Raw genomic sequence first — 22,338 nt, 5'->3', positions numbered from 1 at the left:
ACTTAAACTGAGTCCACTTCATCATTGCAAGGCCACTGAAAGTATGGCAGTTTTTTTCCTCCCTAGTACCTGACATGCCATTTGTTTAAGGAAAATTGACTCTTCAGATGTGATGGGAAGTCCCAGTGCTGACAGATAAGATGGGCTGGTGGTCATTGTGCTTTCATTCCTGGACTTGACACCTGCTAATGGGCCTTATGCTTTTCTAGGCTCAGACAAATGACAGTGATTCTGACACCGAGTCTAAGAGGCAGGCACAGAGATCTTCTGCTTCCGAGAGTGAGACTGATGACTCTGATGACGATAAGAAGCCAAAGCGCAGAGGCCGTCCCCGAAGTGTGCGCAAAGACCTCGTGGAGGGCTTCACTGATGCTGAGATCCGGAGGTTGGTGGGGTCTCCGCTCTGCTAGAGCTTGTCAGGGAGGACATGGCTTAAGCCTTGGCCCTGGGTCCCTGACAGAGATGACAGCATACAAGAAAGTAACGGGGTGAGAAAGGCAGTGAAGTCCAGGGTCTGAGGTCTCCCCATGAGTCCCTGCAGTTTTCCCAGAGGTGGTCCTTCCCACTTTCCATCGGGATTTTGGTTTTAGTTTTTGGTTAGGCTGGGTTATGGGAGTGAAGTAGGTCTCGCTCTGCTGGCCTTGAGCTCCTGTGCGAACAAGGGCCTCTGAGGTCCCTAATGTCCTGCCTTTACTTCTGCGTGCCTCGATCACAGGCTCTTTTTCATCTTTTGATTGCCTTACTGTTTTCAGGAGGAAGTTTACCAAAGGGAGACTGATGTGTACAACACATATCTGTGTTTATAGTGTGGCTGTGTAGAAACAGCATCTATTCTAATAGTGCTGCCCTTGCTGCACCAGCCCGCTGAGTGCTGCTGCTAAGGCATCCATGTGGTTTAGCTGGAGTCTGCTCCAGTAGCACACGAGCCTTTGTTAGTTTGCCTTTTCTTCTTTAAGTCAGTCTTAGACATTGAGCTCACTGTTTGGACACTTGGAATGGGCAAGATGGTGGTATTCATCTTTTTATTTCGGTCTGCATATTTCAGTCTCGTCTTACCTCATTGCATGCAGTGCGCTGCCTGTCTCGCTGTGTCCTGGGCCGCCTGTCTCCATCAGTGCCTTTTGTGGTCAGCAGCAGGCTGTATACTTTCTGTCTTGCTTCCCTTCCTGTCAGAAAGTTGTTTTCTTGCTGGTTTCCATGGAGCGTTCAAGTAACATCTGGATGCACAACAGCTCATGTCAGTGGTTTTTGGAAATCTGGCTGCAGTTACTCTTCTTCCTCTTTTACGCTGTCGTCACACAACTTCTATAAATCTGCTTTGTGTTATTGCTTATAAAGGTTGATAGAAGAGTTCGACCAAAAATCCCTTGATACTGTCTCTATAGTTGATTACTCTGTGGTCTTGTGGTACTTGTTTCTTTATGTGGGTTTGAGCTACTGTGCGATGATGCCCTTGATACCTGCCCGAGGGCTCTCATTTAGTGTTTCCTTTTGAATCTGGTTTTTTGTTTTATTTCCTGGCAGTATCTTAATTTCTTTTTTGTTTAACAAATCCTCAATCTTTTTCCTTTTCTGTGTAATAATTTTTTATTTCCTGTTGATCTACTGACACCCCGCCCCATTTCAGTTTTACTTTTCAATTCCAGAATTTCTGCTTGTCTCCTTCTTAAAGATTTTCTGTTTGTTCCTTTTCCTCATACTCTTGGAATCCAACCCCAGGCTGCTTGCATGCTGAGCAGGTGCTGTACTGTTGGCTGCCTCCTCAGTTCTCTGCTTCATATTCCTACTCACCATCCCTGTTAGGCGACTCTTTAGTTCTTAGGTATAACTTGCTTTAGTCCATGTGCATGGTTACAGTAGCAGGTTGTTGTCTCGTAAGTCCAGCTTCCTGGCTTCTTAAAGTACAATTCTCTTGATAGCTTTTCTCCTCCTTCTGTGTGCACTGTATGTGCATTGCCATGTGCCTTAGTTTCATTTTTGTTTGAAACCACATGTTTTAAGTATATGGTAACTCTGGGCCTTATATTTTCCATCCCTAGTCAGTTTGGTGCTGTTTGTTCACTGACTTCTCTCAACTGGTTTGTAAAGTTTTTTGTCGTGTCCTTTGAAGTCTCTCCTCCTGTAGCAGCGATTGGCAAAGGACAGGCAGAGATCTCAGTTGTTCCACACTAGCAAAGCTGCTTTGAGGAGCTTGGTATACATCTTGTTTCAGTGTTTGTTGAGTGTGTTCACAAGTGTGCCCTGGCCTTGAGGATCTATGTGCACACATAGATCTTGCCTTAGCATGGGTGCCAGCCTTCCAGCGTGTGGTCTTTTTTATTCCTAGGAGTGTGTCAGAGACTTTTGGGATATTCTGTGGGTATCTTATTCTCAGTTCTTTTGACTTTTTGGCCAGTGTCTTATTATGGCCAAATGATGTTCCCCAGGACACTGGTATGCTAAACCTTTGCATCTGATTGTTACCAGTGACCTGTGGGCATGGCTGTCCACAAAGAGTTCTAATTCATATAAAAAAAAGACAAACCAGGAGAGGAGCCAGCAGTTAAGAGCACTAGCTGCTCTGTCAGAGGACTCATATTTGATTCCCAGCACCCACATAACAGCTCATAACTCTCGGTAACTCCATTTCCAGGGCATCTGATTCCCTCTTTTGGCCTCCTTGGATACCAAGTATATACTCAGAACACAGACATATATGCAGCCAAAACACCTATATAAATAATGATAAGCAACAATAATAATAAATACAGAAAAAAAGGACAAACCTGACAACGGTACTTTTTATGTCAGTATACCTTCTCTCTGGAGATAGTCCTCCTGTGCTGCCTCAGACCCGCCGTCCTCACTGGCAGCTGCCGTGCACTGGTGGCACAGTTAGCATTGATTTCTCAGCTGCAGAGAGAAGGGGTTGGAAATAAAACAAGTTGCAGTGACAGAAAGCTCTCTTTTCTTCCTGAGACTCAGCCATTCTCTTGAACAGATGCTTCAGATGGGCTGCAGACTTTGGCATACTTTCTAGGTTTTTCTTAGGGTTGATTTTGGCAGTTTTTGTTGGTTTTGTTATTTTTGTGCCACTGAAGATTATTATTACTGTTTTCAGTGCTGGATTGAACCCAGAGCCTGGTACGTGCTAGGCAGGAGCTACATTGCAGCTTTATCATCTTTAAATCTCAAAGTCTACTAATTCTGGCATAACACCTCTCATTTTATATTAAAGAGAAATGTATGGTATAGGGGTAATCCTCAGGTTCACTTTCATATTTAAGACTTTACTAAGTTTTGTGTTCAAAATCTTTGTTGTGTGCTGTTGTTTATCTACTGCCATATTTAGTTCTGTTACATTTTATCTCCTTGTTTCTTAGCCTCTTTCCTTACACTGTTACATAACCAGTTTGTAATAGTAACTTGTCATATTACAGTGGTGCACATGCTGTGTTACGACAGCTAGCTTCTACTGTACGTGTTGTGAAATGGTGATGGGACGATGGGTAGTGATCAGCGTGATTGAAGGTAGAGACTGGAAAATAGATGGGAGGTTTGGCTGGAGACAAGCATGGGCAAGAGTCAGTAGTTTTCTAAATAGTTTTGTATAAGTTTTAAATTATGTGTGTGTGTACATATATGTATATATGTTATATAAAGTCTGATTAATTAAAAAGGTATTTGACAGAGTCATAGAAATCTTATAGCTGTATTGTTAACCATAAAATAATTAAAAATATGCGATTCAGAACTCAGCATAGAGTTAATGGACTGAAATGGCCACTGAGTAATGATGTTAGCATTTCATCATAGTTGAGCTGTTGTGCCCTTGTTCTTCTAGTGGCATTCTCTAGGTCCTGATCTGTCACTGAGAATAAACTTGGTGTCCTCCTTGAATAGAGCTTGAGTACTTGTTAGAGTGACCCATTCAGAAACACCCAGTATTCACTTGGTAGATGCAGGGATTGTGCCCAGCTCTTGACAGTTTTGTGGCTCATACTTCATGATAGGGTATTGTGGCATTTGTACAGCTAATACTTGTTTTTAATTAATTTTGTTGATCATATTCTTAGGTTCATCAAGGCTTATAAGAAGTTTGGTCTCCCTCTTGAAAGGTAAGACCAATAATAGATCCTATCCTCTTTTTACTTTTCTATATAGCAGGTGTACATGCATACATGCATGTGTGTAGGTAATACTTTTCATTTATTACTAATTCTGGAAGTAGACTTTGCACCCAAGGGAGACACTGTTAAAACATTAGTATATTGGGTGGATGTCCTGGTGTGGAAGGTGGCACAGGTGGTGGCTGTCTGCTGGCTGTCAGCAGTTTTGTCTGAATGAGAGAGATGTGACACAGGCATGCAAACCCCATGATGAAGAGTGTCTAGGAGGGATGGCCCCAGGCTCCACCTGAAAATGCTGGTAGTTAGTTGTTCTTTGCTTTAGGAGTGTAGGAGACGAAAGGGTTCTTTGTGATTTGATGATCTAGTAAGAGGATGCCAAGAAGACAGTATAAAGAAAGAGCTTGTGTTATCCTGCCACACTAACTTTGGAAGATGTGAGCTGTCGCTGTCCCAAGCACACATTTAGAAGTTGCGGTTTTAACAGAAGTATCTGGGTATTCTAGGTAGTTATCTTGTTTTACATGCAGTTATCAATGTATCCTTCAAACAAGAGCACTATTTGAAAGGACATGTCAGATCCCTGTCTCTTATAACCTCTGAGGCTGGCAGGAATCCTGTGTGTGTGCTTTGGTTTTGTTGTTTCGTTTGGGAGAGGAAGTAGTGAGATACAGTAGTCCGTCAGAGTCAGGAAAGCCATTTCTCTGGGACTGCTGGAGCATCCAGATGCAAAAGTCTCATCTTTGAAGAAGTTAGTCTAAAGGCCACTGGATGTGGAAAAGTGAGTCTGTGATCCTTTAGACAACCTAACTTTTATTCAGTAGATTTATGTACTTGCTGTGATGTAGAGATGAGCTCCTAGGAATATTGCAATGGATAAAACAGGAAAAAAGAAAATGAAAACAAAGTGGCAAGCACCTCACATGGTAACAGTTGCAAACAGCTCAAGATAAACTTAGATCTTTTCCTCTCTGGTGTTCAGGGTCACTTTATTTTGTGGGATCTCCCAAGGCAATTTTTGATGATGGCAAATGGATATACTTTAGTTATTGTACAAGGCTCCTATTGGCCTGGGACTGACCTGTACAGTAGGCGTCTTTCAAGAGCAAGCACATATGAGACCTAGTAGCGTTCATGCCATGCACAGAAAAGTGGGCACAGTGTCTTGGGTTTCTTTTTCAGGCTAGAGTGCATAGCACGTGATGCTGAGCTAGTGGATAAGTCTGTGGCAGACTTGAAACGCCTGGGGGAGCTGATTCATAATAGCTGTGTGTCGGCAATGCAGGAATATGAGGAACAGCTGAAGGAAAATGCCAGCGACGGTAAGTCAGGCCTTTTGCCCCATCTGGTGCTCGTGTCTGTCTACTCTCAAGTGAAGTGGCTTTGTGAGTATGTGATGACCAACATGAAAGGTTTGTTTGATACAGCTGTGAAAAGATGGAACTTGCCTGAATGAATGCGAGACCTGAGAGGGGCCAAAGTAGAGTAGACACCTCCATGTTTTGGCTCTGAAGGATTATTATGACTAACCACTATGATGCATATATTGTTATGGCAGTTGTAAGACATTGAGAGAATTAACTGATATGGATGCTGGACACATAATGTAAACATTTTGGCTATATTGAAATTTTCCTGGCAATATAATTTGTTGTAATTGGGTTGAACATATCATTTCTTCCTCTTATAAATCAGAAAAGGATTTTTGCCTGATACAGTAATTTCTTTTCTATTGCTCCAATAAAACACCACAACTGAAACCAATTCATGAAAGAATTTATCTTGGCCTATGGTTTCAGAAGATTCATTAGTATTTAAGCACGGCAGCAAGCGACAAGCATGGTGGCAGAGCCAGGAAGCTGCGTACCTGAATTTGTAAGCCTGAAGCAGAGAGAGTCGACTGGAAATAGGGCGTGGCCTATAACGTCACAGCCCACACCCAATGACGTACTCCACCAGCAAGGTTATACCTACCAAACCCCGCAGACAAAGCCACCAACTGGAGACCAAGAATTGAGATGCCCTAGGCTGGAAACATTGTACTCCCCGGCCCCTATAGACTTGTTGCCATATTATAATGCAAAATGCTTTAGTCCAACCTCAGAAATCCCTAAAGTCTGTCACAGTCTCAACACTGTTTAAAAACCCAAAGTCATCTCTTTTAAGACTCAAGGTAATTTGTTAACTATGTTCTTTTATAAAATAAAAAAGCAAGTTACATATTTCTAGCATAAAAGGACAGTGCCATCTCCTTGTATGACTCAGGACACACAGAAACGGAAAAGCTGGGGTCAGGTGGGCTGGGCTGTCTGGTGGAGGAGCCACAGCACTGGCAGCTCAGTGTACGTATCATATACAGTTGAACAGGAGGCAGGGTTATGACCCCAGCTGAGCAAGGAAGCAGAGTTATTCATGAAAACACCCAGGCGTAGTTTAATGTCCACCCAGCTGGATCAAGGAGAATAGGCTTCGCTAATTTCCGTAGGGGAGCAGTCTTCAGGCCGTAAATACCTGGGGGAGAAAGCTGTGGTGGGCATTTTCTGTGCACACTATTAATAGTTACACTTAGCCCGATGGGAAGACTTTGCCATGGTGAGCCTCATTCACTCAGGGCTGCATCTGCTCCCCACAGAACAGAACAAACATTACTGTACCAATAGTGAGGAGTGGGGACAGAGGAGATACTGCACCAGCGCAAGACCAAAACCCACCAGGGCAGATACCAATCCTGTAGCCTCCATGTCCCACATGAGTAGCTCTGCTCCTCCAGCTTTGCTGTCTGTCACAGGCATGTCTCTTTTGGGCTGGAATCGTTCCCTGTATGTGCTTTCTTGAGCAGATGTCTCATTGCTCGGCATCTCAGGTTCATGTTCACAGCTTCACACAGTGGTTTCCCGCAGCCTGGAAGGTCCCTGTGCCACATGTCGCCTGGTGTCAGTGACTGGGTGAACTCATGGAGGAGGAATCCATAATCCCTTCCCTCTTGCATCCTTCATGCCTCTAAAGCTAGTATCACACGAAGGACAGTCTCAGTGTGCTTAGAACGGACCTTCCTGCGCCTGAACCACGCTGTCTAGGAGCAGAGTACTCCTTAGGCCTTTTCAAGTTGGAAGTTAGCTGGGTGGGCTCCTGCCCTGAGGCACCTTCAGTCCACACAGAGTCGGCCTCTCCTTAGTGGCACTTACCCTAACAGTTACAGCCTCTGTTTTAACTCGTGCCTTGGCTGTAACACTAAGCTCCATGGTGCCTTTTTCTGTCCAAATAGTACATTTTATATATTTTTTGCCTACATAATCTTTTCATCATAGACCCAAATAAATGTTGTCAATAATTATGCCTCAGCCTCAACATTATGCATGCTTGAAATTTTCTCCACCGAAGCAATTAGCTCATTTTGGGTGGGGGCAGGATCTCTCTCTACAGTACTAGCTGGCCTGAAACTTGATGTATAGACCAGACTGGTCTCAAACCCAAACACATCTGCCTGCCTGCCTCTGCCTTCCAGTGCTAGGAGTAAAGGCCTGTGCCACCCCTCCCGCTCAATAGTCTTAACTTTACCCTTAGGCAGATTCCTAGGACAAGGGCAGAAGACAGCCAGAAACTTGTCAAATTGTCACACCAGTGGCCTGTAGTCCAGCTTCTATTATTGTTCCCTCTGAAATTGTGTGAGTTTCACCCCCATAGTCCACATTGCTTGCAGCACTGTGTCTTCTGGGTTCATACTCGAGTGGCAAATTAATTTCTGCATATGGCATCCCACTGTTTGAAGGCTTCCGTGGTCTGGTTTTTCACAGTAACAGGCCACATGCTAGCACCAGTTTCTGTCCTAGTTACAAAGCCATGTTGGGGAGGAAAAGGTTTATTATATTTTACAAGTTAGGATTCATTGTCAAGGGAAATCAGAGAAGCGACTAAAGTAGCCGCAGAGGCAGGGGCCATGGAGGAATACTGCTTGCTGGCTTGCGTTCCATGGCTTCCTCCATAACATTAATATAATAGTTTTTTCTATTACGCCTCTAAGTCCAAATAATTGATATGGACCTATTAGATTTATTAATAAGCTTTGAAGCACTGTAGCTAGGCAGATAATGATCTATTCTAACCCAGCTACACTAGCCTTGTTACTTCCCAGCACATGCCCCATGTTACTTGCCATCTTAGTCTCGCCTTGGCTGTTTCTGCTCCATCTTTGTCCTCACTGCAACTCCCTCATGGTGACCTTCCTCATGGCTACCTTCTCTTCTCTCTCCCCCTCCCCCATCACACTGCTTCTCTTTCCTCCCTCTCTCTCCTCTCAACTCCTCCTAAGATCAGAAGTCCAGCCTTCTTATTTCTTCTGCCCTTACTGAGTATTCAGCTTTGTATTAACCAATCAGAAATGATAGAGGAGTAGTCTTTATACAACATTGATACAGGAGATTCTTTAATAATCATGATGTCCATGTTTGGACTGCAACCTTTTCTCAGGGCAGAGAAATAATCACAAGAGCAACCCCCGACATTCCTCAGCTTTCTTTCTTATATAACGCAGGGACAACTTGCCCAGGGCTGCCACCATCCAAAGTGGGTGGGCCCTCACATATCGATCATTAATCAGAAAAATGTCCCAGCACTAGAAGGGCAGAGGCAGGTGGAACTCTGTGAGTTTGACGCCACCCTGGTTTACAGGGTGAGTTCTAGGACAGCCAAGGCTACACAGAGAAACCCTGTCTCTGGGGGGGGAAAAAATAAATAAATAAAAAGAAAAAAAGAAAATTCCCCAGAGACAAGTCTACAGGCCAGTCTGATGGAGGTAACCCCTCAGTTGATGTTCCCTCTCCCAGGTGACACTAGCATGTATCATGGAAAAAATTAGCCAGCACACCAGTATTTAGAAGATTATAACCAGAGCACTAAAATTGTCACTCTCAGAAATCTGCGAGTGTCACATGGGTCCCCAGGCCTTGCCTATGTGTGTCACCTACCCCATTCTTACTCTTTGTGCTGCTGTGCAGTACTGCCCTTAGGCAGCTCCCGGCGGGAGGTCGGGGTCAGGAGTCAGCTGGTTGCCTGGCAGTCCCATTCTGCCTTCCCTTAGTTATAATACCCACTGGCAAATTACAGGCCCTCATTAGGGGGCTTGGATGATTAATTTCGTATATTACAGTGGTTGTCTGGAGGCTGGCTTACAGTGTTAGCTGGTCTCATTGAGTAAAGAAATAAGTATTCACTATTAAGATTTGCTTTTAAGGATATTTTAGAAATTAGCAAAAATTAAAAACATTTCAGATATAGTAAACTTGTTTTAGTTTTTTTTCCTTTTTGTAAAAGAAATGTGAAAGTTTGAGGGATTTGAATAATTACTTAATATGCGCTTTTTTACATTCAAAGACATCTAGAAATAACTTTTAAGTTCATAAGCTTACTTTATTTTGTTGTATTTTTGAGGCAGAGTCTTATGTAGTCAGGCTGCCCATGAACTCACTATGCAGCTAAGGCTGACCCTTTCTCTAATTTATTGCTAGGATTTTGGGAGTGTCCTACCATACCTAGTTTCACACAGTGCAGGAGATCTGACCCAGGGTTTCAGGGACAGTACCAGCAAAGAAATTAAAAGCAATTATTAGAAAAGAACAGATATTACTGTTTCATATTTTAAAATGTTTTAAGTTTATTTGTTGACAAGTTCATGCTGTATAATGGACTTTATCGTGTTTGCTCCTCCTCGCTCTCCCCCACTCCTGCTGACTCTTCCGAGCAGGCTCTCCTTGCACAGCCAACACTACTTTGTGACTTGTGGCCTTAGTCAGGGTAGTTGGTGTGAACAGAGGTCGGGGCTTCTTTAGTGGAGCATCAGCGTTATCAGGGGCTGCCCCATGGAAGAGAACAAGTCCTCATCTCCCAATAACCGTTGACTGCCAGTAGCTCCTTCGGGAGGGTGGGGTGGGGGCTTAGAAGCCCCTCTCCTGTCAGTGATGGAAGGTTCCTGTCTTGTGCAGGTGACCACTGCTGGTCTGCGTCCAGAAGACTGTTGTTACAACACTCTTCCCTGTCCCAGCTCTTCCCTCTGTTCCCTGAGCCTTGCAAGGGTAAAAGGCGTCCTATTGGGCTGAGCGGTTGTCACGCAGCACGTTGACCAGTTAGTTATGAGCCTCCGCTTCAAGCACTGCTCACTGCAAACAGAAGCTTCTTTGGCCAAAGCTGAGTATCAGCACTAATGTCTGGGCAAAGATGTAGAGCTTTGGAAGGCAGTTTGACACTGTCTAGCAAAACCCCAGTAGGAGAGTCTCCATGAGCGCCTATGAGCCCGACCTGGGCTGCTGACTAGGCTTGTAATAGCAGCATGATTTCCTCCTGCAGGAGGCTTCTGACTGCGGGACCCTATAAAACTCAGTCCCCTGTGCTAGTGGCTGTTGTCATTTTAAAACACAAGTCAAAGGAAGTGTACTATGCGTGTGTGCACTGTTCTGGATGTTGTTACGGTGGTTGTTCTGTTTTCATCCCATTTCCATTTTGGAGATTTTCTTCCTTATTAGAGCTCCATGGTTTTTTTTTTTCCCCCCTTGTAAATGTTCCTGTTCTTGTTAAGGCTTATTGCTTCTTCTTGACATTGACTTACTTCTCTTGAAATGCTATTTCCTATATACTGTATACGGCATTGAGGCCAGGCTGACATTTCCATTTCAGTGTAAGATTATCGATTCTATTAAAAGTGTGTGTGTGTGTGTGCGCGTGCGTGCACACACATGTGCTCTGACAAAGGATCTGTTTATGTAGCCCTGGTAGCCTTGAACTTACAGGGCTCCATATGCCTCTACATCTTGAGTACTGAGACGCCTTGTTTTATTTCTCTGTGTATCTTTTTGTCTTTAGAATACATGTCACTTTTGAAGTTGTTCTTTTCTGTGTATGATTCTGTCATCAACTGAATTCAGACTTTCTTTTCACATTAAGACATTTTTTTAGGACTCACCTTTCTCATTTTGATTGAACTAGCTGCCTGTCTGCTTGCTTTTCTTGATAGGGTCTTGCTATGTAGTCCTTGCTGTTATGTATTCACTGTAGTTCAAGCTGGCATCAGAATCCTGCCAGTCCCTCTCCAGTGCTGCCATTGTAATAGTACCACACCTGACTTGGTGGTGGTGTTTTTCTTCAGTGATACATTTCTTACATGGAAATGATTCAAAGTCAAAACTGTAGAACAAAAATTATGTAGAGGACCATCTTTCTTTCACTGTCATTTTCCATCTCTGTGTGCTTTCTTCCTCTTAGGTGACTATTCCTGTTGATTTTGAATTTATTTTATTTCTTGTTTCAAAAAAACAATCTAAGCATATTTCTATCCATATAAAGAAGAGAATGGAGGTCATGTTGTGTCCTGCACGGTATGCTGTCTAGACGGGGCCTTCCTTCTACACCTCCTCTCTTCTGTCCCTCAGCTCTAAGTATTTGTATGTCAATTGTTCTCAATTAAGTTATAAGACATGAATGTGCTTACTAAATATTCGTATCTCTGCCATAGTATCTTTAAGGTAGATTTCTAGAAGTGGGATAGTAGGGGCCTGGGGTAAATATATGAGCACTTTTTTATTTGTTTCTTTGTTTGTCTTTTTAAAAAGACAGGGTTTCTCTGTGTAGCATTGGCTGTCCTGGACTCTCTTTGTAGACCAGGCTGGCCTCACACTCACAGAGACCCATCTGCCTCTGCTTCCCAGAGTGCTGGGATTACAGGCATACACCACCACACTGGGCTGAGGTTGTATCTTTTAAGATAGTAGTTTATGCGTTGTTTTAATAAACTGTTGATTCTCATGTTTTTCTGATTTTTCTACTGAGAACCGTCTTTGTTCTTTCAAAAATGTGGTGTCTTGATTATTTACTTGTTTCTAACTTAGGCTCTGGTTAGATTGGTTTTATTTTTACTTGTGGATTAATTATGATTTCTAGTGTCATTTAGAGTAACGTTCTCATGCCACCTGTGATAACCAGTCTTTATTATTTCATTGTGTTAGCTGTTAACATAAGTTCATACTTTTCCAGAAAGTAGTGTTTGAAGATAACTGAGCCATCTAAAACATTTACTTTTAGTTTTTCTAAAATTTCAGCATTAATATGCCTTTAGAATCTTCTGTTAACTTTACTAAATTTATAGTAAAGAAGTATAAACAAGAAAATGATGGTACAAATATCAATGTATATATTTATATTAACTACATATTTATACTAAATTTAACTCTAAATGTTAAAATATTATTTAAATTTTATTTTATCAACATTGGTTGAAAGCAATTTCTCTTAAATTCTGTCTTTGAACTAGTAATATGCTGGAGTCTATAGAGAGAGACTAAGTCAGAATTTGGTAATAGATCACGTTTTCACTTAAGGAATGTAAAATTTGTAACCACTAGGGAAAGGACCAGGCAAGAGAAGAGGCCCGACTATCAAGATCTCGGGGGTTCAAGTTAATGTGAAGTCCATTATCCAACACGAAGAAGAGTTTGAGATGCTGCATAAATCTATCCCTGTGGATCCTGAGGAAAAAAAAAAGTGAGTGTCTTTACCGTGTACCCGCATGGCTGGCTGGACATGGAATGAGGTTAGAGCTGTGTGTGGTTGGGTAATGGTTCTCTAACATCCTGGGAAGGCCCTCTTCTCAGGCCCTTGTTCTTGAACTCCTGTAGATACTGCTTAACCTGCCGGGTCAAAGCTGCACATTTTGACGTCGAGTGGGGCGTGGAGGATGACTCTCGCCTGTTGCTTGGAATCTATGAACATGGCTATGGAAATTGGGAGCTAATTAAGACAGACCCAGAACTAAAGCTAACTGATAAAGTGAGTACCTGCGCTGCTGGAGGGTTCTGGAAGATCTGTTGTGTGGTGTTTTTGTATTGGTGACTTATCTTTAACTGTTTTCAAGAGGGGGGTTTCTTTATTCTTGGGAAGTTACCATCTTTAGTGGGCTGTGGCGTGTTTCTTAGATGATGACAGAAGGAAAGATGACAATCAGGGGAAATATAGGAGAAATCTTAAAATTCTGATACTTTTATCAGGCCAGATCTCATTACAGCAAATACCAGGTCACTTTATAGGACTGAAAGTATCCCGGGCCTTACTTGTTGACCCATCGTTTAGTAATTCTTCTGCTCTATACACAGAGCACGAGTGTCACCTTGGTATTTTTGTAATGAAATTGAACTTTCATGTGCTTCTCCCACAAAAACTGAGCCTCCCACCCTATCTCTTGCAAGTAACAAGGCCATGCTTGGAGTTGTAAGCAAGGGCAGCTGACTGGAACCACTCCATGCTGTGGTCCTAGCAGGGCTTTGTCCTGGCACATTAAACACTGCTCATCCCATCTGGGTTTAGGAGGGTGACAGCACCCTGTTAGAAGCACTGAGAGCAAGTGCAGTCTGGCCGGAGCGGCCCAGCTGCAGTAGATGGCACAGCCCATGTCCTGGCACAGCTCAGTGCTCTCCGGCAATGCTCTAAGAAGCATTTTCAATCTAAAACGAAGCTTTAACCTAGCTCCAGGGACTCCCTGCTCCTGGAAGGAGGAAATTCACGACGGCTGGGATGCTCTAGCAGACGAAGCCACAAGCCCCTCCTACCTGAGTTGTTCTACCCTGTTAACAGCACAGGTAGGAGCCAGTGGGAGAGCTGGATTTCTCCATCCCATTTTATAAAAACGAGAATGGCTCATGAGGGATTTTCAGTGACTGGGAGCCATGGACATGAGGATAGGGTCTGAGGCTTTACTCTGTGTTTCGGGTGGTTGGGTGGGGAAGGACTGTGCTGAGTTCCTGGTTGTCTCTGTTTATCCTGATCCACTAACCGGGCTCTGGGTGGTGGCGGGGGCTTCTCTTCCTCTCCTGTTGAAGATTCTGCCAGTGGAGACAGATAAGAAACCGCAGGGGAAGCAGCTGCAGACCCGAGTGGACTACTTGCTGAAGCTGCTCAGGAAGGGTCTGGAGAAGAAGGGCACTGTGACCAGCGGGGAAGAGGTGAGTGTGCGTGCTGCCAGCTGGCTTCTCCCCAGGGGAGCCCGCAACCCTGCGGAGCTGAGGAGCAAAAGAGATGTCCTTTTCTGGGCACTGCGCAGCATCCTACCCTCATGGGCAGACAATGCTCCTGAGGTTTCACAGGACAGATTGGTTGCTCAGAACAAAACGTTCGTTTAGTAATTAAACTCAGTATCTTGGCACCTTTCTTAAAGTTCCGGTCAGACATTACACCAGAATATTCCTCATCCCTTGGGACTAGCAGTAGTCCAGACCTGCCCTTACTCTTTCCTGTTATGTGTCCTCAGTTGGGGACACAGTTGCCATATTTTGCTGTTGAACTGGGCTGTTGTGATAACAGAGTCCAGGAGTAGTCAGTTGGGTTCCATACTTAAATGTCAGAAAGTGGACTTGATTACACCTGCTCACTGAAAATGCCAAGTGGCTAGTTAATTCATTGGAAGTTTCTCTTTAATTCTCTAGGAATGAGGAGTGTGAGAAGGTGAAATCTAGGTTATGTTTGTATTAACAGCCTTTGTGTGGACGTAGATGCTTAGGTGCTCCTTAGCTGGGCTGTGTGTATGTGTGTGTAGACCAGATGAAGTTTACATGACTAAAAATTACTGTCCTTCCCTTTGTTCCTTCTACATAGTGGTGTTTTAAGTACACAGTGTCACTCTATGGATGGTAGGATAATACAGTGTATGATATATTAAGTTCTAGAGACAGGTTCCAGCATACGTATCTGTTTATTTGATTGGATAGATAAACAATATTTGAAGCTTTTTCTTAGTTTTAGATACCTAGTTTTCAGGTGTTAATACTGTACATGAAGTCTTTTACCCTTTTCTGGGGCTTTTACCTTCTGGATGAATTTCAAAAATGAAATCAATATTTTCAAAGACTACAGACAATTTAAAATATTGTAAGCTAGGTGGGGGCGAGTAGCTGGTTTTGCTCAGTTTTGCCTTCTTGGAGGTAGAATTGCTTGAGCCTCTGTGTTCCTCTTGTTTGGATTATGTGGCTGTTACTACGTCATCTAGATGAAGCATTTCTCGGTCATGCCATTGGGTGGGGGTCATTTGTAGTTTTATCGTACTGCTATTTTCTAGGCCAAACTAAAGAAACGGAAGCCTCGAGTAAAGAAGGAAAACAAAGCGCCCAGGCTGAAGGAGGAGCATGGGCTTGAGCTGTCGTCTCCCAGACACTCGGACAACCCGTCTGAAGAGGGGGAAGTGAAGGTATGGGCTTGCTTACAGTTTCAGAGGCCTGGCAGAGAGCATGGCAGCAGGCCACAGGCACGGGGTTGGAGAAGTAGTTGAGCACTACATCCTGATCCACAGCCACAGAGAGAGACAGAGACAGACAGACAGACAGACAGACTGGACTTGCAAGGGTTTTTGGAACTTCAGGCCTACCCTCAGTGCCACACCTCGACCAACAAGGCTACACCTCCTAATCTATTATGAGAAATTCCACTCCCTAGTGACTAAGCATCCAAATATATGAGCTTATGGGGGCTGTTCTTATTTAAACCACCATCGTAGTTATATTATAATATAACTTGTATTATAAAACAATGAAGACTTATAATTCAGTTAGTTGGAAGTCCTTTAGAGGTTAAGCAATGTTAGGTTTAGCCAATGGCTTGTCACTTTGAAACCCACTTTGAAGAAAGTGGAAGTACAGTATTATTCAGTGACAACTCTGTAAGAGTTTATTCTATTGTTCTGACTGTAATGCTTTGCTGATGGCTCCAGGAGGGCCCCCAGTGGTTATAGGGACTAACATAGATTTAAAGACATGGTCACAAGTTCAGGTACTAATAGCCTCATCAGCTACTAGCTGACCTTGGACAACTGTAGCATTTCTTTGGTCCTCAGTTTTTTCTGTTTGTGAGGCAGGAACAATAATGCAATTGTTTTGGGGTGTGGGTGGTCCTCGGAATCTAACTCAGACCCTCATGATACTAGGCAAGTGCTCTTGTACTGAGCTGACCTGCTCCTGGCCAGTGCCTTACAGAGTTGCTTTGAGAATTGGATCAGAGGATGTAATGGCGTCTGCCTGTACAGCTCTAATGGATTGAGAGTTCTGTGAGTGAATTCTGTTAGGCTCTGGTTGGAAGTGACTTAAGTTTAGACACAGTGATGGGCTGTTAGGCCAGTGCTTCCTTTAGAAACAAAGTAGGAAGCCGAAGACTGAAAAAGTTTGTTGTTTTCCATTTTCCAGGATGATGGCTTAGAAAAAAGTCCAACGAAAAAAAAGCAGAAGAAGAAAGAGAACAAGGAGAACAAAGAGAAACCAGTGAGTTCTCGGAAAGACAGGGAAGGAGACAAAGAAAAGAAGAAGTCCAAGGACAAGAAAGAGAAGGTAGCCAATGTACAAGAGCCTTTGAAATCCAGCTTTGATTTCAAATAACATGAGGCACAGCCCTGGTATGACTGTCTTTGAGTACATCCAGGAAGGGACTAGGGCTATACAAGGAAAGGGGAGCTGGGCAGTCTTGGGCTTTTCTCATGTAGAAGGCCTTTGTTTGATCTGTCATTACGTATTTGGGGAGAGGTATTTGGAATGAGGTAGGACAAGTGAGAAAAGATGAGGTCCAGGTTCTTAGATTATCACGGCAGAAGAACGCAGTCAACACAATGGAGGTTATTTGAAGAGTTCAGGGTTCATACCAGACACCACATACTGTTAACAGCCACTGGGGTAGACTTGACAAAAAACCTTCATGTTGGGAGCTTCATGAAGTTCATTCTAAACCGCAGAACTGATATGCTTTGCTTACATGCTTGTTGAGAAGTAAACAGAGACGTTTGTGATCAATTCTCAACCATTGCTTCAAGCGATACTCTGGCATCTATTGACATCTCGGCTTTGATTGGTTTTTGCTTTTTTTTTTTTAATTTTAATTAAGTTTTCTGTCTATGGATCTTTTGCTTACATGTATGTCTTTGTACCACACGTGTGCCTGATGCCTGAAGAAGGCATAAAGAGGGCATTGGCTCCTCTGGAACTGGAGCTCTAGGTGTTTGTGAGCCACCATGAGGGTTGTGGTACCGGGACTCGGGTTAAGAAGAATGACCAGTCTGTAAACTTCCCCTTGAAATATGAGTGTAAACAGAAAGATCCTGGTCAGCTTGGACCATTGGGCAACCTCCTCTCCCCACACAATATATATTGCAAACCACCTTCCCACCAAACACAGGTGTTAAAGTCAATTTTAATAGATAAGGCAGATTCTGTTTGCCTATAATGTAGTGGAGCTATTTAAGTCTCATATTAAAATTACTTTCTGGCTTTTAATGTTAGAAACTACCCTGTGGTTAAAAGTATTTGCTGTTCTTGCAGAGGACCTGGGTTCAGTTACCCGCCCCCATCTGGGGCCTTACAACCATCTGTAATTCCAGTTTGGGGATCTGGTGTTCTCACCTCTATGGACGTTTCACACACGTGTACACATGAGATCAGGAAGGCACATCCACACTAAAAAAAAAAAGACTTTGGAGTAAAAGAGAAACTATACTGTCAAATTCTTTTGCATCTGTTTTTCTACATCTGTTTTTTCTTTTCTTTCTCTTTTTGTTTTGTTCTGTTTTGTTTGTTTTCTTTTTGAGACAGAGTTTCCCTACATAACCCTGGCTGGCCTGCAACTCACAGAGATCTTCCTGCCTCTGCTTTCTCTGTGTTGAGGTTAAAGGCATATGGCACAGCTTGGCAGGCTCACCTTTCCTCATGGCTTCTCTCCCCTAGCCTAATGCATTTTGTATCTCAAGAACACATTACTAATACCACTGACGTTTCCTCTGATCGGCCTACTCTTCAGTTACCGCTCCTCATGTCACTGTTGCTATAAGTTGGTGTGATACCATGCTTCCTGTGTTTTTGTAATTTTTATTTTAAAAATATCTATTTTTATGTGCATGTGTGCCTGAGTGTTTATGTCTTACAGAGGTGTCAAATTCCCTGGAACTTGAATTACAGATGTTTGTGAGCCTCCATGTAGGTGCTGGGAACCACATCAGGATCTACTGTGAGAGCAGCATTCTTAACTGTTGAGCTAGCTCTCCAGATACCCTTGTAGTTTAAAAAAACTTGTATTTTATCTATATCATATAACAGTAAACTGCATTCTAAACATTTTATTTTTGTTTATTTATTTTTTCTGAGACAGGGTTCTCTGTATAGCCCTGGCTGTCCTGAAACTCATTCTCTAGACCAGGCTGGCCTTGAACTAGAGATCTTCCTGCCTCTGCCTCCCAAATGCTGGGATTAAAGGTGTACGCCACCACTGCCTGGCTTAAATTTTTCCTAAATGAGATCTCGGTCTTAGTGTCTCTTTCCTTCCCCCCTCCCCCCACTCCCCTCCCTTTCTCTGTTCCTCTAAAGCCTTTCAATCTACATAATTTTGGTTTCTATGCCTATTCCTTTTGACTTCTGCCATTTACAGTATGTAGTTAGTACAGACTCCTTGATTAAAGGGTAGCTGTTAGTAAGGTTGCTGCATGGTGTTTGGGGGGAGTTCATTGTAGATTCTCAGTCTCTGATGACATTTTTGTAAATTACATTAATAAACTTGATTTAATACCATTAGAAATAGAAATAGGAATACTTATAATTCAGCTATTAATGTTGTAAGTTGGTGTAAATTGAGGCCATCATATTTCTTGCTCTAGCAAAGCACCATAGGAGCTGGAGAGATACTAAGTGGTTCTTCCAGAGGACCCAGATTCCATTCCCAGCACCCACATGGTGGTTCACAATGTCTGTGACTCCAGGTCTGGGCATCTGGCACCCTCTTATGGCCTCTGCCGGGTTTGTTCACAAGTGTGGTAACACATAAACTCATGAAAACCACACATATACACATAAGAACACCACACCGTCAAATAAAACAAAGCAAAACAAAAAGAAGTCTATCCAGATATCAAGATTATATAAACAACTCTTTGTAATTCTTTTGAAAGGTTAAAGGTGGTGATGCGAAGTCTTCAAGTAAATCAAAGCGATCTCAGGGTCCTGTCCACATTACAGCAGGAAGTGAGCCTGTTCCCATTGGGGAGGATGAAGACGATGATCTGGACCAGGAAACCTTCAGCATTGTAAGTCTTGAAGCAGAGGATGCTGATGCTTGGACACAGTGCTTGCTGTGCTCTGCCCTTCACAGGTGCGGCCATGGAGCTTCCGTTAGTGTAAACATTGGTGTGTTGCGTTGGAAGCATATTGCTTATTATGTGTACATACTGGACTTTGAACCAGTTCAGTAGGATGTCCTGTATTCCTGTTTTTGAGTATATGTGTGGGCCTGCATGAGTTAATGTGTACCACACCTCTGCAGGAACCTATAGAGTTGAGATGGGTTCTCAGCGGCAGTTGGGAAATAGAAATGCACTGGATGGAAAAAAGAAATTTCTTCTTTAGTCTGTTATTTACAGTGAGAGTAGTATCAGTGACCAAGATGAATAATAATGGGGAAGATAGAGAACTTTGAATCATGTTGGTGCTCCAGTGATAGGGTATAAAGGAGAGAAAATCCAGTAGGAAGGGACTATGATCTAGTCAGGAAGGCCTAGGGAGTAGTGTTTGAACTGGGTTATAAAGGAAGAATAAAAGACAGTTTGAGAAGAGAGGAGGGACAAACATGCCAAAGTGGCAGAAGCATGAATGATGCATTTGAGGAAGTGATGGTGGCTCCAGACATGCCAGCTGATGACGACGAGGAGGGTTTGGCTAATATTAGAAGTGGTTAAGTTCTGGACCATACCTGCTTCTATGCTGTGGAGCTAAGAGCTGGACCAGGAAATGCAGTTATTTCCTCATGGGAGGATGGCAAGGTGCTGCCACCCTTTCTCTGTCCCACACCTCTCTATTCTCTTCCAAACTTGCACCAGTCATGGCTCACCTCAGCAACTCTTTCAGGCTAAAGAAAAAGCTGTCTTGTTTGAAATATAAAATGTTTTATCCTGGGCTGCCAAAGGAGATGAGAATATTGACCCAGTTCTGTGAGGTCTTTTTGATCTTTCTCTATAGTCTCCAAAACCTACTTGCATATGCCTTTGCTTTTCTTTCTTTGCAATTTTGTCAGTGTTATTAGTGTCTTTTATTTTTGTGAGCATTATGTATTATTTATAGTTCACTTAGGTACAAGAAACATCAATGAATGAATGAATCAAATAAGTGAATAAATTCATAATTTTCCTATTCTTCCTTAGTTTGTTTATAAATGAAGTAATATATCTGATCCTTCTGTAGTACCATTTTTCCCTTTTTTGTGTTATTGGGTTTCGAACCAAGGGTCTTGCCAGTACTAGCCACATACGCAGCTAAACACAGTGACACATGCTTGTAACCCCACCATGGGGAAGCAGAGGTAGGAAGATCACAAATTTAAGGCCAATGTGGGCTACAAAGCAAGTTACAGACTAGCTTGAGTTACATAGTAATTTATATTTTCTGCAGAAATTATTTATATATTTTTTTTATTCTCTTGGTTATTTGTGTTTTCCAATTTGTAATGTTGTCTTTATTCCATTTTAAGACTTCAGACTAAACACTGAAAATGCCCATGAGTTTCTAGCTGAGATGACCACGGAGTATAGTGTTTTTGTCCTTTCATTATTAAGAAACTTTATGGTCATGGTTTTCAGGTTAAACCTACAGTACTGTTCTACATTTGATCTTCTTAGTGGCCACGGCCCTCTTGCAGATGAGGAAGCAGAGCGTTGAGAGAAGCTAAGTCAGGTATCAGAGGTCTCACATCATTCCAGACATGGTGACGGCACTTTGACCTCAGAGTTTGTCCCATTCCACTGGTGTTACCCACTCCTCCTGTAGTGACGTGCAGCATGAGGGTGGCTGTGTTTCCTGGATCTCAGTGTGTGAACGTGGTAACCGAGCTCTTTCTTGCAGTGACTCATGTTGTTCTGTTGGCCTGTTCCAGTGTAAGGAGAGGATGAGGCCTGTGAAAAAGGCACTGAAGCAGTTGGACAAACCTGATAAGGGACTCAATGTACAAGAACAGCTGGAACACACCAGGAACTGCCTGCTGAAAATAGGAGACCGCATAGCCGAGTGCCTTAAAGCTTATTCGGACCAGGAGCACATCAAATTGTGGAGGAGGTAACACACTCTGCCTTAAATCTGCCCAGTTTGATTTGACCATGTGCGGGTACTCTCTGGTTTTTAAAACAGAAAGCATACTCACCCAAAATTCATTTGTTGCCAACATATCCTTAGGCGTCAGCTTCCTTTTCATGAAATAAACCATTGTGTCTAGTCCAGCCCTCTTGCCATGAGTGTAATTTATGAAAGGAATATGATGATGATGGTGATGATGATGGTGATGGACTTTCCAGCTTAGAGTCAGAATATTTGCACATAAGACATAGAAATCATAAGACATAGAAACTAGAGTAATACTTTACTCATCTCAGGTTAGTATGTATGTATGTATTATTATTTAATATCTACTATACGGAACCTGGTGGTTCCATATTGTCTTAGTTACGGTTTGTGATGCAACCCCGTGACTACAAGCAACTTGGGGAGGAAAGAGTTTATTTCAGCTTACAACTCTCAGGCTACACTTCATTGCTGAAAGGCAGGAGCTGAAGCAGGGCAGGAGCCTGGAGGCAGGAGCTGACGCCCAGACCATGAAGGATGCTGCTCACTGTTCGCTCCTCATGGCTTGCTCCGCCGTCTTTCTTATCGCACCCAGGACCACATGCCCAGGAGTGGCACTGCCTACAGTGGCCTGGGCTCTCCCATTTCAATTATTTATCAAGAAAAAGTGCGACAGGCTTGCTCACAGGCCAGTCTGGAGAGGACCTTTTCTTAACTGATGTTCTCTTTTCCCAAAATGACATAAAACGTAGCTGGTACAGCTACTAACACATGAAGTGAAACATAAGTTAAAAGCACATGAACTTGGCTTCTCCATTTTCATTTCCTTTAACTCTAGTGGTAATTTAGATTAATGTAAGATATTATGGCTTAGATAAGTATTAGTTTATAAACAAGTTGAGTATCCCTCATCACAGAGGCCTAGAATCAGAAGTATTTTAGATTTCTAAATACTCACAAAAATAGATAATGACATATCTTGGGAGTGGGAACCAAATCTAACAGAAAAGTCACCGTTATTTCATGCACACTTACTATACAGAGCCTATAGGTATTCTTGGACAATGCATTTAGTGCACCTGCATTTTTTTTTTTATTTATTTTGTTTTGTTTTTCAAGACAGGGTTTCTCTG

General features: G+C 42.9%; 1 protein-coding gene across 2 annotated transcripts in view; it reads left to right on the top strand.

The window, feature by feature from the left end:
- CHD2 (chromodomain helicase DNA binding protein 2) overlaps positions 1 to 22,338 on the top strand; it is a 114,113-nt gene that overhangs the window by 74,903 nt on the left and 16,872 nt on the right. For both annotated transcript variants that reach the window (XM_084751983.1, XM_084751982.1), the window contains 10 exons: positions 210 to 385; positions 4,056 to 4,097; positions 5,289 to 5,428; positions 12,494 to 12,632; positions 12,767 to 12,917; positions 13,964 to 14,086; positions 15,196 to 15,324; positions 16,313 to 16,453; positions 19,051 to 19,185; positions 21,024 to 21,202. In XM_084751983.1, the coding sequence (XP_084608109.1) occupies positions 210 to 385; positions 4,056 to 4,097; positions 5,289 to 5,428; positions 12,494 to 12,632; positions 12,767 to 12,917; positions 13,964 to 14,086; positions 15,196 to 15,324; positions 16,313 to 16,453; positions 19,051 to 19,185; positions 21,024 to 21,202 (1,355 nt within the window). The remainder of the gene's footprint in view (positions 1 to 209; positions 386 to 4,055; positions 4,098 to 5,288; positions 5,429 to 12,493; positions 12,633 to 12,766; positions 12,918 to 13,963; positions 14,087 to 15,195; positions 15,325 to 16,312; positions 16,454 to 19,050; positions 19,186 to 21,023; positions 21,203 to 22,338) is intronic.

The sequence above is a fragment of the Acomys minous genome (assembly GCF_964271855.1).
Source record: "Acomys minous genome assembly, chromosome: 2".
Taxonomy (NCBI): Eukaryota; Metazoa; Chordata; class Mammalia; order Rodentia; family Muridae; genus Acomys; species Acomys minous.
The sequence above is the reverse complement of the archived record's forward strand: the minus strand, read 5'-3'. Positions and strand labels throughout refer to the sequence as shown.